The sequence below is a fragment of the Eublepharis macularius genome, chromosome 2, assembly GCF_028583425.1.
Source record: "Eublepharis macularius isolate TG4126 chromosome 2, MPM_Emac_v1.0, whole genome shotgun sequence".
Lineage (NCBI taxonomy): Eukaryota > Metazoa > Chordata > Lepidosauria > Squamata > Eublepharidae > Eublepharis > Eublepharis macularius.
The window spans coordinates 165,001,757-165,019,240 of NC_072791.1; the positions used below are offsets into that span (position 1 = coordinate 165,001,757).

The 17,484-nt window shown below is 39.6% G+C and overlaps 1 protein-coding gene across 1 annotated transcript in view; it reads left to right on the forward strand.

The window, feature by feature from the left end:
- Positions 1 to 17,484, forward strand: part of SLC49A4 (solute carrier family 49 member 4) — a 132,502-nt gene that overhangs the window by 70,859 nt on the left and 44,159 nt on the right. The window contains exons 5-7 of the mRNA XM_054971282.1: positions 1,909 to 2,017; positions 5,188 to 5,255; positions 15,375 to 15,496. Coding sequence (XP_054827257.1) covers positions 1,909 to 2,017; positions 5,188 to 5,255; positions 15,375 to 15,496 — 299 coding nt within the window. The remainder of the gene's footprint in view (positions 1 to 1,908; positions 2,018 to 5,187; positions 5,256 to 15,374; positions 15,497 to 17,484) is intronic.

A 17,484-nucleotide genomic window follows, 5' to 3' on the forward strand; every position in this document is an offset into this window, starting at 1 on the left:
CTTAGTGCAGTTTCTTGGGCTCCTCTCAGTCTTAATTGAACACAACAATGGCTGTCTCACATTCCTTTCTTCTTTCTCCTCCCCTTTCCAAAGGCTTTCTCGCTGAATAATTTGTATAGCTTTCTTTGTTCTCAGGCATATTTGAGCCTCCCTCTCCTGTGGACCCCAAGTAATTTACTCTTTTGCAGGATGGGAGTTGGAATTTGGACTAGTATATTTATACAGGAATCTTAGTTGCTGTCTCAGCATTTTTTCTTCCAGCTATTATCTGCTTTAATACTTAAATGGCATTGCTTAGCTTCAAGACACATAACCATTCTCCTTGGGAGATGCCATGAATGCTTAAAGTGACCCTTTAAAAAAAAAAGGTTGGGTGAAAGTCCCTGGCTTAAATGAAGCTATGATTCTTTCCTTCTCACATGGTTTCTATAGGTCAGAGGCATTATTTATTTGAGAAAGGTTAAAGAGTTTTCTGCATAGGGCATTTTCACAGGTAATTTGCTGCTTAACTGTGCAATCCCAAACAGAGTTACACTCTTCTAAGCCCACTGACTTCCCTGATTTAGGAGGGTGGAATTCTGCTTAGGATTGCACTGCAAGCACATACATGGTTAAATAGCTCTCAGCCCCCAAAAAGGCTATCTTGGGACTGGTTTTAATTGTGCGTGTACTAATAAGCACACAGATGTTGGGGGATAGGTGAGTGAATGAATGTATTTCACAAAAATTCCCCATCTGTACATTGATTTTTTCACTTTGCTTCCTGTCATATATCTGAACAACAACATTAATAAATGCAGTACCAAGTAGCTTCTTGGATGTTTTTAATGATAGCACAAAGTTGCCATTCATTTTTTTTAAGTAATTAATTTAATGGAGATAAGCAAAAACCAGGGGAAGTAAACTGCAGATTACTCCTAGCATAATGTTGGAACAGTCCTCAGGGGTTGTGATTAAAAATAATTGTCCCACTGTGTGCTGCAAAAACACAATTCCCGTTATGGTATACAAGAGTTTCAAATGCCCATAGTTCGTAACCTTTTTCCATTCTTTTGTGTGAAAAGTCAGAATCTGCCCAAGCACATTAGAATCAGTGGGAATGGAACTGGTAAAACACTAGTTTATATTGCTTGTTTTGCCAGCCTGTTTCAGCTGACCATACTAGTTCCACCTGTGACCAAGACTTGAATTGTTGGGAGAATGGCATCCTAGTGTAATATTTCTACCCAACTTGGTGAGGAGGACAAATAGAAACAAGGGGCTAGGGCAGAAACTGCAGGGAAGAAAGGTTACTGAAGGGTAAAAGAGAGAACAGATATGTAGAAAAACCTGTCATGGTAGAAAACAGTTATATAGGATACAGGCATACCTGTGAGATGGTGAAAGAGAAAAGGGATGGTTGGTAATGAGAGTGACATTGGTGCAGGAAGGGGAGCACTGTAGTATGCAGAAGCAAAAATATCAGGTAATCTGCAGAAAGAGTTTTGAAGAGAGACATGGAAAAGGCAAGGAAGTTCCTACCTATAAGTAGTGTGGAGTAAGATGGTTAATTAATGGAGAACATTGAAAAACTTGTGGCTATTTCAGTGTTATCCTCATATGAATTAGTAAACTGGGACTCTTCAGAGAAGATTCCCCTTTCCTCCACACAAACCTTAGTGCCCCTGTCACTAAGGGGAGGGGCAGACCTTTCTAACCCTTTATGTGGCAAACAGTCAAGTTCTTCTGAACATACTCGAATTCCATTTTCCAGCTGCAGTTCCATGAAACGCGATGAGATACCTGTAGTACTGGACAATCCTAATTATCAATAATAAGGGAGTGTGTGTGTTTGGCAGGATTTATATTCTCTAGATTCTACTTTGACCCAGTTATTTGTAACTGTGTTTTTAAAAATTTATTTTACAGCAATTCCAGGTTCCTTATGATTGCTCTAGCTTATGCTATACCATTGGGTGTTTTCTCTGGTTGGTCTGGAGTTCTTGATTGGATATTAACCCCAGTTCATGTGAGCCAGGTATGTATGTATATGACATTTTGTGTATCTTGCTTATGTGTGGCTGATAAGTTATTGTTTTTGTTACTGTTAACTTCGGTAACTTATTTAAGCAGGGTGAATAAGAAGTGATGCCCTTATAGAAAGAAGTATGCTGGACAATAGTGGGACCAGTTTAGATTCAGCTGATACTAAAAAGGTTCCCAAGCAGAGAGCAGGGAGTGAAGAAAGAGGACAAAATTGGTGTCTACTTTACTGGAAGAGCATACTTCATCGGAAAAGAGACATTTATTTGTAAGTGTTAAAATCCAAAGGAGAAAGGTGGAGAAAAATAGTGTAGAGCAGTTGTTTTTCTATTATTGTAAGTCGTCATTGAGTTAAATTGATTAGCATTAGATTCAGGAAGGTCAAAATAAAATAATTCTTCACACAAGACAACTTCCAGAATTGTTGGTTATGGTTACTGGCTTAGAAGGTTTAAAACAGGAGGAGGAGAAATCATAGTTTACTAGCTGCTATTAGCTGTAATAGTGGAGAAACAGGTTAGCACTGTTGCTAGGATTGCCTGCAGTTTCAGTGCCATGTAACTCACAAGCTGGCCCCTTATATAGACTCTGAGGACCTAGTCATGCCAGTCCATGCCACCATAATCTCGATATCAGTACATGGGTCTGCCTTTGAAGTTATCTCAGAAACTTCAGGTGGTCCAAAATGCAGGAGTGAGATTCCTGTCAGTGGTCAGCCACTTGAAACATATCACTCTAGTGCTATCTCAATCGTACTAGTTGCCTTCTTGCTTCTGGGCCCAATTTCAATTGCTGGTTATTACCTTTAAAGCCCTTCATGGTCAAGGCCCCTCATACTTACCAACCTGTTCACTCCCATGTGTCAGTTATTGTCCTCTACTTGTGGTGCCCTCTCTTAGGACTGTCCATGCAGCAACAGCTAGTTCACGTGCTTTCTCTTTGCTGGATCTGGTTCTCTGGAGTGGGTAGCAGAGGGAGTGAGGAGGGCACCTTCATTGGCCACATCTAGGAAGGCATGAAAGACAACTCTGTTTCAGGGGCATTTGGAGAGGGGTGAACTGTCTTAACAGACATAGGGATGTGTTTTTAAATCTTTGTGCTTTAAAATCTGTGAGTATTTATTTGTCAATTGATTTTTATGTTTTGTGTTCTGCAGCTTATTGTTGCATTGTTAGCCACCTTGATTTCAAGGAAATAAGACACAGTATACATATTTTTAAAATAAATAAATGGAACCTCCACATTCAGAGGCAGTGTACCTTTTTTAAAATTCAGTTTTCGTTTTTAACAATATATAAAACAAATATAACACATATAACTTTCTCAACATCATGTCTAACATTTACAATAAGAATTGTTTGTAATTTGTGATTTTAGTTTCGTCAAGAGCTTTTTGAGAAGTAGAATTCTGTGCTATACTGTGTTAAACTTTATTTACTTGGTTAGGGAGTCTGGTTAGTGAAACCTTTTTCATCTTGAGTAGTATTATTTGATAAGAGTGTATACTTTAATAAATATGTGAACGATATATTTGTGTTTCTGGCTGTACCTCGTTGGCTGTGATGAATTCAAAGAACGGGTACCATTCCTCTGTGAAGTCGGTTGGTTTGGGGTAGATCTCAGCTTTAGTGAGGCCATCTGTTACTTTTTCAATTATGAAATGTTCTCATACTTTATTATACCAGTTTGTTAATGTAGGTGTTTTTTGTGATTTCCATTTTTCTGCTATTGTTGTTTTGGCAGCTACTCATAGGGTTCTTAAAAGGTCCTGAGAGGCAGTGTACCTTTGAAAGCCAGTTTCTGGGGTCAAGCACAGTGGAGGTCTGTTGCATTGCCAAAGCATCAGTCTAGATCAAGGGTCCCCAACTTTTTTGAGCATGCAGGCGCATTTGGAATTCTGACACAGTATGGTGAGTGCAGCAACAATATGACTGCTGCAGGAGATGGAGCCAGCCACAAAATAGCTGCTATATCTTAGCTTCAGTCACACAGTTAAGATCCTTGTGCTGTGGAAGCAGTTTATACCAAAGCAATGTTTTTAAAAGTCTGCACAGCCAATCAGTTCTTCAAAGGCCAATCAGAAGTCATACTCGGCAAAAGCCCCACCTGGCCCCACCCACTTTCTAAAAACACTTGGCAGGTACCAGAAAAGGTGTTGGTGGGCACAAGTATGCCCACAGGCACCATGATGTGGACCCCTGGTCTAGATAAAGAGTGTTGGATGTAGGGGTATGCACTGCTAAAAAATTTGGGTTTCCTGCTTTGGGTTTCCCCAAAGCGGGGAAAAAATCTGGAATTAACAAATCTGGTATGTAGCTTGCTTCGGTATGCTCCATAAAGATTCGGAGCATACTGAAGTGAGGGGGAGCAAAAAAACCCCACCCCCACCCCACTTACCTGGCAGGCAGGGAGAGGGGAGGCTGATCAGCTGGGTGGTGGGGAAGCACAGAGCTGGCTCCACGCTGCCTCCTCTGCTGCCGCATCAACAAACTGTGCAGCGGGGAAGCACAGAGCCAGCTCCTCTGACCCTTCCTGCCCCTCAAATGGCTGCCGCAGTAGCCATTTGAGGGGTAGGAAGGGCCTCCTCCGCCTCCGCTGATGGCTAGAGGGAGGGGGGAAGAGCTTAAAGGGTAGAAGCCTCCGCACCCCGTTTGCAAATGGTGCGCGGAGCCTTCTATCCTTTAAGCTCTTCCCCTCACCAGCTGGCTGGAGGCATAGGGGAAGAGCTTAAAGGGCAGAAGGCTCCCCGCACCATTTGCAGATGGCGTGGGGAGCGTTTTTCCCTTTAAACTCTCCCCCTCCAGCATGCCCATGGGCCAGCTGAAGTTTAAAGGGCTCTGAAGCGACCTGGATCGCATTGGGAAGCTTTAATTCGGATGTTCCGAAACGTAGCCAGCATGCTGGCCCTGATTTGGAAAACCCAAATCTTTACTGATCGGGTCTGATTCGGGCATTTTTTCCTAATCGGGATCCTGAAGCACACACCCCTAGTTGGATGTGTACCTTAGATGTAATCCAGTGAGGATAAAGTTGATTTTCTGTGATGTTCCCTTGCATTGACTTTTTGTCTGTTTTTGTGTTGTTTCCAGATGGCCTATATCATTCAATTTGCTCTCCATTTTGCTTGAAATAACATCTTATTTATCACTATTTAATCTTTCCTAGGTGGATGCAGGTTGGATTGGTTTCTGGTCCATTGTAGGAGGCTGTGTTGTTGGCATAGCTCTAGCAAGGTAAGAATTACAATCTTCCCATGTAGCTTTATTTTTCTTCAGTGGAATAGTTCTTTAGTTACTCTAAAATGATACCCCTTAAGATCATTTTCTGTTATCAATGACAGTTGTAAGAGAACAAATGTACTTCTCTGAGTTGACAATATGTTCATTTTCTAGAATAGTCATTTTGTATTCTGTGGGTTTTTCAGCCTGTAAGTGCTGAAAATTCCATTTGCTCAGTCATCAAACTGAGCAGTTCATACTATTGTGTTTGTCAACTGCTCTCCCACACCATTCTAAGGTGGGAAGAGCCACTTAGGTAGAATAATCAAGGACCATCAATCCTTTCTTCCTGTTCCCTTGCAACTTTTTATTAGAGATGTCATAGCTTCCTCATCTAGAATCATTAAAGAAATTTACTATCCTGAATTCTGAACTAGATATTAAAGGCCTTGTTTAAATGTCACAATGAGTTGCTTTCTTGCATTCCCAGTAGTCAGAATTGTGAGAACCTGGCCTCAGCCCTACCAAGTCCTTGATATCAAAGATAAAGTTCAGACATTGTGGATATTACCATGACAAGTGTCAGTGATTTTCACACTTTACCTTATTCATTTACATGAATAACCTGAATGACCCAAAACAATTGCTAAATGTGCTCTGTACCCTTAAGCCAGCATGATGTAGTAGTTAGAATGTTAGGCTAGGATCTGGAAGACCTAAGTTCAAATCCTTGCTCTGACATGGACGCTCACTGGGTGATCGTAGGCCATTCACCCCTCTCTCAGCATAACCTTCCTAAGGAAAATACCCTTTTTTAAAATGTGCTCGTCCTATCATTATGGTTACAAATTTATGCTTAAAAGTGTTTGGGCCATACCTGGTGAAATAACAAAAATCAAGAGACTGTGGAATAAGATACATAGCAGTAGATAGCAAGCTTCATAATGCTGATTTCAGTGGGGTTAAGGAAACAGAATTGCAACTGTAAATATGCCAAGCTCCACTCCATTTTTAAAAAACAGCAATCTTAAGCATTTGTGATGTAAAATCATTTCTAGGCTCTTACAGGACGTGTTATATACTGCACAGCAGCAGTGCCCAAATTTTCCTTCTGCTCTTAAATTATATTGCACTATTAAATTGGAGTCTTCTGAAACTTGAGGGCCATCCGTTACTAACCTTAAGGCAGCTCTAGCACAGATTTGCTGACTCAGCTCAATCATGTAAATCTTGACCTTTTGTGGTAATATTAATTTGTTTAATATGTGGCCTAGTTTCAACCTCAGAATATCTCTTTCAGTATCTTCTCAAACTGCTACAAAATTGGTTTCAAATTCTGTAGCAAGGTGAAGTGCCTTGTGGAACCTGGTGTAGCTTTGTAGTATAGTTATTGGTGCGTTTTGTGAAAAACTAATACTCTGACTCCAAATATTCCTCTCTGTCTGAGGGATTATATCATTTCAAACACAGAGTTTTGTGTGCAAAAGGAGTGGTGATTTGTCAATTTCTGATGGATAATTCCCCTTTTTAGGCTTATTCAGCAGTTATCTGTGTGGAGTTGAATCAATGTCTATGCTGACTATAATCTGCTGAAAGTTGTAATTAGGAAAATTAGGTCATGAATCTTGTCATGTGTGACAGGCCTGGGTATTTCATTGTCAGCCTGTGACTTACCAGGCGGCAGCCTAGTACCTTTTGTAACTAGCTCAGGAAGGGGATGCCGTTTGTATTTCTAGCCGCTAATTTTGATAGAACCTGAAGTGTTTCCATTTAAGAACTATAGTTTAGTTTTACTTCCCCCGGTCAGTGTTTCCTCCGTATACACCCGAACACTGCAGCTAAATTGCAATATAGTTGCATGCTATTTGCAGACATTATTTACTTCCTAAACACCGTATTTAAAGAGCCCTACACACGTGTGTTGTGCCAGTTTTTAGTGATGCAAAAAGCTATCGTTTGGTTGTCAAAACTATCTCTATACCCAGTAGAAATGTTTGTGCCTGTAGTACAAAATTAGGCCTGTCAAAGGAAGGCACAGTTGGAAAATATGCTCTTAGATTTCATTATTTTGTTACCTGTGGTATACAGTGCCTTCCTTCCCATGAGATTTATGCACTCAATCTTGCTACTCTCCTAGCCCAGACCAAGAGCATTGAGATAATTTATATGAAGTGTGTTTATGATTGAAGAGCCTTGGATATTTGGGGCAGCTGGCAGGTGTTGTACCCTTTTGTTGCAGTTGTAGAACAATACTGGTTTGAGGAGAGAAGTGGAAGCAACTTCAAACAGTGACATTGTTTTTTATTATTATTACACAGCTACACAAATCAGGGTTGTTGTTTTTTTGCCCTTGGCATATTTCTTGAAGGGTTTACTAATGACTGCAGATATTTTTCATATTTTGTCCTTCACAGCTCAAAATTCCCTTCATCTTTTAAACTGCAGTAAAGTCAAAACTAACTGTGGATATAATTTCTGTAGCAATTGGCTGTGGGATCAAGAGCAACAAATTATGGCTTATCACCATTGTAGTCTCATACCATGAATTTTCTGGATCATAAAGCACTGGGCCAGGCTTTGGTGGGGGAAATAGTTTTCTGGATATCTGTGATAAAGAGCTGCTGTAGCAAAGTGGTTAACTGGTTCATCTGCATATCAGAACTCTACTGGTTTGAATCTCACTACTGCCTTGAGCTTTGGACAAGCCACTCCTCTCAGCCCCAACTCCCTAGCTGTATTGTGGGGGTAATAATAACACTAACTTGTTCACCGCTCTGGGTGTGGCACTAATCTGTCTAGAAGAGCAGTATATAAGCACTGTTGTTGTTGTTGTTGTTATAGGAAGAAACTAATCTAATGCTCTTCTAGCGGTAGAAAAGGGCAAGAGTCCAGTAGCACCTATAAGATTAACAAAATTTGTGGTAAAGTATGAGCTTTCGTGAGTCACAGCTCATACCATACCACAAAAGCTCATACAGTACCATGGACTTCCGGCTTGGGATCCATGGAGGTCTAACGCAGCTCAGGGAGCTGGGCTGTCCAAGTCGCTGTTTGTAGGGCTGGAGGGGTGCAAACTGCCCGCAGCCCCCTGTTCTCAGGCGGAGAACAGGCAAGTACGCTCAAGACGTTGAGGGCGCGTTGATCTCGGGTGTGAGGGGGGTTCTACGTAATGAGCCCCCATCCACCCTTGAGGTCCCACCCGAAGAGAGGTTGCTGAGATCTCTGCAGCGACTTTGGAGTCAAATTTTGGCATAAGACCTACATGCCCAAGCTTCAGCAAACTAAGAAGGGAACCTGAATCGATTGGATAATCGAAGCAGCAATTACAACCCAAGAGAAACATCTAAGAAGGTAAAGATTGCTATCTCTCATTACGGGACTGATTACAATAAGAAATAAAGTGACAAAGAGATCTAGAAAACTGCAAAAGACTTGATATATAACTGAGAAAACTCCGGCAAATAAATTATTAAAAAGTGACATTGTAAAGAAAAGTTAGAGCGGAAAAACGATTATTGTTTACATACCTGCGGCTAGAGAGAGATAGTGGACTGTGAGAAACTTTCAACATCGCGAGAACTGCTGTGAAACGGAGAGGAACAGGAAGTGTGTCAGAACCATAAAGAGCTTGGCGAGAAGTGGCTTGTAAGCAGCGGAAGTGGAATATCGCCATTTTTGAAGAGGGCAAAGTTGCGGCTTCAAGAAAAACGGAAGTAGGCCATCTTAGACAAGGGTAAGGGCGGTTGCCTCAGAATAAAACCATAGAGAAAAGAAGCCTGACATTTTGGACCGTGTAAATATCAGTTTTTACAAAAATAACCTAAATTTTGACTTTTAAAAATAAAGGAAAATAATAAAATCGCGCCACGGAGCTAAGGAAAAGAGCAGACTCGTGGGAGCGAAGTAGAGCTAGCCCCACGATGTTGAAGAAGGAATGGCAAATGGCGCTGGAAAACCTAGATAAAAAAGTTTCGGAAGGGAATAAAGAGCTTAAAAATATGATACAAGAGATGGTGAAAAATTTGAAAGACTTTAAAGAGACATTTAAATTGGAGATGGCAGAATTAGCGAAGAATATGGATCAGGTTCAAAAAGAAATGCAAGTTACACAGCAGAGAGTTAACTCAGTAGAAAAGGCGGTTGATACCTTGGCAGATGTGCAGAGAATGGAGCTGAGAGGCATGAAGGGAAGAATGGCCGTAGCTGAATGTAAACAAATGGAAAGACAAGTGAGATTTCGTGGAATCCCGGAAGTTTTGGAAAAAACAGCCCAAGAGCAGATTACAGAAATTTTGGCGGCATACCTGGGAAAAGAAGAAGAGGAGATTGCAGCGCTTCTGGACGTGGCATACAGAATTAACTCAAAATTTGCAGCTCAAAAGAAGTTACCAAGAGATATGATTGTGCAATTTACAACTAGAAAGTCAAGAGAGTCAATTGTGAGTAAGCAATTTCAGGACCCATTAGAGGTTGATGGGAAAGTGGTGAGAATCATGAAAGAACTGCCCAGATTGGTGTTGTTGGAGAGGAAGAAGTATAGAGAGCTGGTCCAGATGTTAAAAGACATGAAAATCAGATACAGATGGGAAATACCTGAAGGACTGGCTTTCGAATTTGGTGGTGTAAGGAAAATCATCAGATCTGGCCAGGAGATGGAAAGGTTTATCAGGGACAATGAAAAAGACTTACCAAAAGGAGCTAAAATTTGATCATGGAGTGTAAAATCATATCTTGGAATGTAAATGGACTAAACTCACCTTTTAAACGTAAGACTATTTTCCACTGGCTTTTAAAACAAAAATGTAATATAGTGTGTTTGCAAGAGACACATATTAAAAAACGGGATGTGAAATATTTGAAACTTGCAAAACTTGGAAATGAATTTGTAGCAGCTTCCAAAAAGAAAAAGAGAGGAGTTGTATTATATATAAAGGAGGAGCTACAGCCAAAACTGGTTCTAAGTGATACAGAAGCTAGATATATTGCAGTGGAAATAATTTGGAACTCTAAGAAGATTTTGGTGATTGGAATTTATGCGCCCAATGGGGCAAAAGAAATTTTTTTCAAGGACTTACAGGAACAATTAGATGAATTGACTTATGATCAAATAATTTTGGCAGGTGACTTCAATGGAGTTACAAATTTGGAAGAAGACAAATCTAAAAGTGCACAGAAAAAGAGAGGACTTTTGCCAAAATCGTGTTTTGCAATTAAGGAACAAGAAAGTCTGGAAGATGTGTGGAGGAGACAAAATCCGAAAAATAGACAATATACATTTTACTCTGCAAGACATTTTACACTATCAAGAATTGACATGATCTGGGCCTCCAAAGAACTGGTGGTATGGACTAGAGATGTGGAGATAATGCCCAAGGTAGGCTCAGATCACAATCCAGTTTTGTGGAGATTTGGGAAAAAGAAAAAGAAAAGAGGATGGAGGATAAATGAAGACTTGCTGCAAACGGAAGAAAATATGGCGTTGTTACTAAGAGAGACCAAATTTTTTATACAGTGCAATTTGAATAAGGATGTACCAACTAACAAGGTATGGGACACATATAAAGCTGTTATTAGAGGAACGCTAATGGATCTGAATGCAAGAGCTAGGAGGAGTAGGGAAGAAAAGAGACTTGAAATTATGGAAAAAATTAAAGCCAAAGAGATACAACTTTTAAAAAGACCAGGAAAAAAGAAAATATTTCAGGATATGAAAATCCTGCAGGAACAATTGACGGCAATGAACAATAGAGAATAGAGAATAATAGAGAACAATAGAGAATTTAAAAAAATAAAACGGAAGTCGTTTGAAGGTGCAAATAAGCCTGGGAAATATTTAGCGTGGCAATTTTTTTAAAAAAGGGAGAAGAAAATCATAACTAAGATTCGAGAGGAAGATAAAACATTGACAGATCAATCAGCCCTTAGTAGAGCCTTTTTTAAATTTTATGCAAAGCTGTACCAAAAGAAAGAGGTGAACAGAGATTCAATAGCGGAATATTTGGAGAAAGTGAAGTTTCCAGTAATTTCAGGGGAATGGAAAGAGAAGTTAAATAGGGAAGTGACAGAGGAAGAAATAAAAGAAGCTATACAATCAACAAAATTAGGGAAAGCACCGGGACCAGATGGAATAACAGCAAAGTTCTATAGGATGATGGCCAATGAGCTGACACCGTTTCTAAGTGAGGTAATTAACGGAATATTACAAGGCCAAAAGATCCCCGATTCATGGAATGAAGCTAATATATCATTGATCCCGAAAGATGGACAGGATTTGACCAACGTTAAGAATTATCAGCCAATTTCGTTGCTGAATAATGACTATAAAATATTTGCGAAAATTATGGCGGAAAGATTAAAGGGATGGATGTCGGAATCTATTGCAGAAGAACAAACTGGATTCCTACCCAATAGACGAATTAAGGACAATTTAAGGACAGTAATAAACGCGATTGAATATTACGATAAGCACTGTGATAGGGAAGTTGGTTTCCTTTTTGTAGACGCAGAAAAAGCATTTGACAATTTGAACTGGGATTTTATGTTTGCCACTATGGAAAAGCTGCAAATGGGAGAAAAGTTCATACAAGCAGTTAAAGGAATTTACAAAGACCAGTGTGCAGCGATTGTAGTTAATGATGATTTGACTAAAAAATTGAAATTAGGTAAAGGTACAAGACAAGGTTGCCCATTATCTCCATTGTTGTTCATTTTGATTTTGGAAATTTTGTTGATTCAAATTCGAGAGGACGATACAATCCGTGACATAAAAATAAAGGAATTTTCCTACAAAGTCAGGGCATTTGCGTATGATGCAATGTTGATAGTGGAAGATCCAATAGACAATATGCCAAAAATAATGGATAAAATAAAGGAATTTGGTGATAAAATAAAGGAATTTGGTGATTTGGCGGGATTTCATGTGAACAAAAAGAAGTCGAAGATATTGTGTAAGAACATGACGAAGCAAAAACAGCAAGAATTAATGGATATAACGGACTGTGAGGTAGCTAATAATGTGAAATATTTAGGAATTGAGTTGACTGCAAAAAATATAGATTTATTTAAAAATAATTATGAGAAACTGTGGCAACAAATAGAAAGAGATTTGATAAAATGGAATAAATTAAATTTGTCATGGTTGGGAAGAATAGCAGCAGTGAAGATGAATGTGCTACCACGTGTGATGTTTTTGCTGCAAACTATTCCAATTATCCGAGACTTCAAACAATTTGACAAATGGCAAAGAAAAATTTCAGACTTTGTGTGGGCAGGCAGGAAACCCCGAGTGAAAATGAAGGTATTACAAGACTCGAAAGAAAGAGGGGGGCTGCAACTGCCAAACATAAGATTATATTACGAAGCAATTTGTCTGACATGGATAAAAGATTGGATAACGTTAAAAGACCGTAAACTGCTGACTTTGGAGGGACACAAAAAGTTGTTTGGATGGCATGCCTATTTGTGGTATGATAAAGTTAAAGCGGACTCTGTGTTTTTGCATCACTATATCAGAAGAAGCCTTTTCGCAATCTGGAAGAAATATAAGAATTACATGGAAAGTGGTATCCCTTCATGGGTGGTACCATACGAAGTAATAGATCCAAGAACTGTTTATAATGAACAACAATGTTTAACTTATAAAGAGATAATGTCGATAGAACATAGAATACCAAAAATAAAGACACAAGAAGAGTTATCTCCTCACTATGGATGGTTTCAATATAGGCAAATTAGGGATCTTTACAAGTCGGACTGTCTAAAGGGAGGAATAAGACTAAAAAACTCGGAGTTAGAAGAAGTGATTCTACAAGAAGGCAAAAAAGATATTTTGAAAATATACAAAATACTTTTAAAATGGTATACGGAAGACGAGACAGTCAAAGTCCAGATGGTGAAATGGGCAATAAACCTTCATAAAGAAATAACAATGGAATCATGGGAATACTTGTGGAAAAATACTTTGAAGATTTCAACCTGTACCAACATTAAAGAGAATGTATACAAAATGATGTATAGGTGGTATTTAACGCCTAAGAAGAGTGCACATGGAAATGCAAATATGTCAGATAAATGCTGGAAATGTAAAAAACATGAAGGATCATTTTATCATATGTGGTGGACTTGTGAGGTAGCTAAGCAATACTGGGGAGATATAATAGAAATAATTAATGAGGTTTTGCAAACCCAAATAAATAAGAACCCAGAGTTGTTGCTACTGAACTTGGGAATGGAAGAAGTTCCAAGGCAGTACAGAACATTGCTATTTTACATGACTACAGCAGCAAGACTTTTGTATGCACAGAAATGGAAAGTGCAAGAAATACCAACTATAGAAGATTGGATTTACAAATTGCTGTACATGGCTGAGATGGACAAAATGACAAGAAAACTTAAACATCTTGATCCAGGAGAATATATTGCAGACTGGGAGAAATTGAAACAATATCTAGAAAAAAATGGGATGTGAAAGGAGGATTGTGGCAGTTTGAGAATTATTAATATGTGACTTTATAAAGGGGAGAGAGAAGTAACTTTATCTAAGCTAATATTAGTAATAAGGAGATTGTATTAAAAAATAGATAGTTTAAACAGTGAAATGTAGATTGATATATTAGAAAATTGGAGATATAGAAGAATTTGAACATGCTTAGAATAAGTGATATAACATATATAGGATTTAGAAAAATTATGGTTAAGAGTAATTGGAGTAATAAGAGGGGTTTGGGGTTGGAAAGCTGTTGGAAGTCAGTAAGGAGGGGGGAAAGGGTGGGGGCTGATATAATTTAGATAAGACAGGGAATTTGTGTATTGAATAATATTGTATCTACTCACCAATAAATTTTTTTTAAAAAAACAGCTCATACCGTACCACAAAAACTCATACTGTACCACAAATTTCATTAGTCTTAAAGGTGCTACTGGACTCGTTCTTTTCTACCGCCCAGATTATAACATGTCCTTCAGGAGAGAGACATACAATTACCTATGAGTTTTTTCTGGAAGAGGCAAACAGCAGCTTTGATGCAGAGTAAAAGAGTCAATAGCACACTTCTTTTCTCTCTAGCATAAGGGTGCCTGTACACATGCACAGAGGGGGAGGAGAGGTAGATGGGAAAGGATGCTGGTGCTATCATTTTTCCATCCAGAGCAAAGTTGTGTGGCTTCTTGTCCTTTGCATGAAAGCAACAGAAGAGAGAAGCTGCTGAAGTAGCTGTAAAGGGATATTGATTGATTACAGCAGCACTGGAGACAGAGAGCTACTTTTAATTGTTTGGAGAGTATCAGGTCATTCCCCAGTGACCTTCTGGCCATCTCTGCTGTACAAGGTATAGTTATAAACTCAAGATTAAGGGTTGTGTCAGTTGCTCAGTTTTTGCTAATTATGAAAGGTGCTGCTATCCATTCCGCATTCCTACTTTCTTATTCAAAGGTCTTGGTGCATCACATGGAGCTTTTTATTACTTTTCTCAGTTTGCAGGAAACTGAAGTACACTGGGCAAAACATAAGGTCTGGGCAGTTAGTTTTATAGTGTCATGATTGGATGCAGTGTCTTGAATTTTAGACGAAAACATAAGAGGCTTGTTGGATTAGACCAGCGGTTTAGTCCAACATCCTGTTGCATGCAATGGCCAACCAGTTGCCCTGAAGGGCCAACAACAGGGCATAAAGGCCAAGGCCTTCGCCTGATGTTGCCTCCTGGCATTGGTATTCAGGGGTTTACTGCCTCTGAATGTGGAGGTTCCCATTAGTCACCATGGCTAGTAGAGACACTGATAAACCTGTTTTCCGTGAAGCTGTCTGACTCCCTTTTAGGCTATCCATGCTAGTCTCCCTGACTGCATCCACTGGCAATGAATTCCACGGTTTAACTAATCATTCTGTAAGGAAGTACTTCTTTTACAATACTGATGAGAAACGTTTCAAATGAAGGTTGTTTAGATACTATTGTCTACTATTAAAACAGTATGACATTCAGAAAGGTAATGCTTAATAATGTTGATGTGTGCTGCTTGGCTTAAATTTCAAAATATCGCTTCAGCAGTCACCATGATAAATAACTTTCATGGCAATTCAGGCTAAAATGTAATGCTCTTGTTGAAGTACTTGTAATGTGTGACTTATCTTTTTTCTAGGTTTGCAGATTTCATCAGAGGAATGCTAAAACTTATACTTATCCTGTTACTGTCTGGAGCAACTCTAGCAGCCATCTGTGTAACATGTGTAACTACCATCATTCACTTGCCTTTAACTACAGGTATCTATCTATGTTCATATTTAGCATTCATTAGCAGCTGTGGTATTAATGGTTCATTAATATGGGATGTTATGAAAGTAATTTTTTATTACAGGTTAAATATTAAAATTATTTATACTCTTAATTAAAAATAGTGGCTAGGCCTAGCAAATGAGATTTTTTTGCAGCCAGTTCTGAACCATATCTTCCCCTTCCCTAAGTGCTGCACTGCATATAAAGCCAACTTAAAAATCACCCTCTTCAAACAGAAGTTTGCAGATATAGCAGTACAGCAAAGGGAACTGAATTTCCAGATTGACAGTATATGTCTAGCTACATATGTGCAAATCTATACAAGCAATTGATGGAATTCTGTGGCTGGAGTACTTTTATTCATTAAAGTAAACTAACTTTGAACAAAGATTGCTAAATTGAAGCTTTTCAAACTACTGCTATTTCATTACAGATATTGGTTAAAGAGATATTAGATGCTTGAACTAGTTGAGGAAGGCATGGAATAACTGTCTTACATGAATTTCATCTTTTAGCCTTGCTTGTCTAGAGTTATAGTGTATAATTATAAATCAATGGCCTACTGTGGAATGAGATATAGCATTTATCAGAAATCTGGGGAAACAAGCAAGTCCAGAAATACAAGTTTTTAAATGTCTATGGCAAATTGCTTGCAATAAGTGAGATTAATGAATTTTGCAAATTGTGCTTTGCTGATTTAGTTGCTGGAGATGGGTACGAAACAGGAAAAAAATAAAATGAGAGTTTCACGTTTCATCGCGTTCCATGAATCACGGAACATGAACTTCCACGAAATTGTCCTTTTTGCGGTACGATTCGTTAGTTTCGTGATTCGTCAGAACCCGGGGCACTTCAATGGCTCCCTTCATAACCAGAGATGCCAAACTCACAGGGAGACTTCAGCAGGCTCTCCTCCAGCCACCCTCCAAGTAGCTCTCTTCAGGCTCTCTTTGCTGACTTTTCCGTCCCGTTCTCCTGGCCTCCTGCTTTCTGCTGCTGCTGGAAGAAAAGTCAAGCGGAGCGGATCTGCTTGGGTTTTCCTCTCTTCAGGTTCTCTTTGCTGATTTTTCCTTCCCATCCTCCCATCCTCCTGCTGCTCTGACATGCGCCCCCCACCCCCGCCTTCAAATTCTCAAAGGAAAAGCTGAGCAGAGCGGATCAGTTCAGGATCTGCTCTGGGGAGCTTGGGGCGGGGTGGGTGGGAAGGCATGTCAGAGCAACAGGAGGACGGGAGGAAGAGAGTCAGGGAAGGGTTTCTGGCAAGCAGTAAGCAGCGGCAGAAGGAGCTACTGAGGCTGCCGCCACCACTGCTGCTCCACCATCCCATTCTTAAAAATAGAGAAGGGAAACAGAGAGGGGAAGGAGTCTCTGACTACAGTTCCCAGGTAAACTTACGCAGACCCACATTGTTCAGCTCTCAGATTGGCAGGGAGAGCTGCCTATTAAGGTAATGTGGGCTAAGATTGGGGTTTCCACGGCAACAAAAGGTCTGCAGACATTCTGGGCCTATGTTGCCTAGGGAATCAATGGATCAGCGCCAGCCTGTCTGGCGGCACGAAGCATTCACAAATCAAATGAATCGGCCCCAAAAGTCATGGATTTTGTGAAAAATGTGGACCCACGAGATGCGTTTTTGCGATACATGAATTGGCCCAATTTGTCAGAACATTTGATTCGTATTTCGATTCGTGCCTATGTCTATTAGTTACATCAATTTTTTTACATTCATATCTTACATATGGGCTGTTTTCACACTGTCTATAAATCGCGCGCCACTCACGGAAGGCTCCCGGCTTTCTCGCGTGATTTTTGACGCCATCTGTTTACAAAATGCCACAAACAGTGATTTACGGCGTTTTGTAATTGGATAGTGTTAAAAATGGCACGAGGAAGCCGGCAGCCTTTCGTGAGTCTTGCACGATTTATAGACAGTGTGAAAATGGCCATGGAATACAGCAGGTCCACTGTAATGTTAT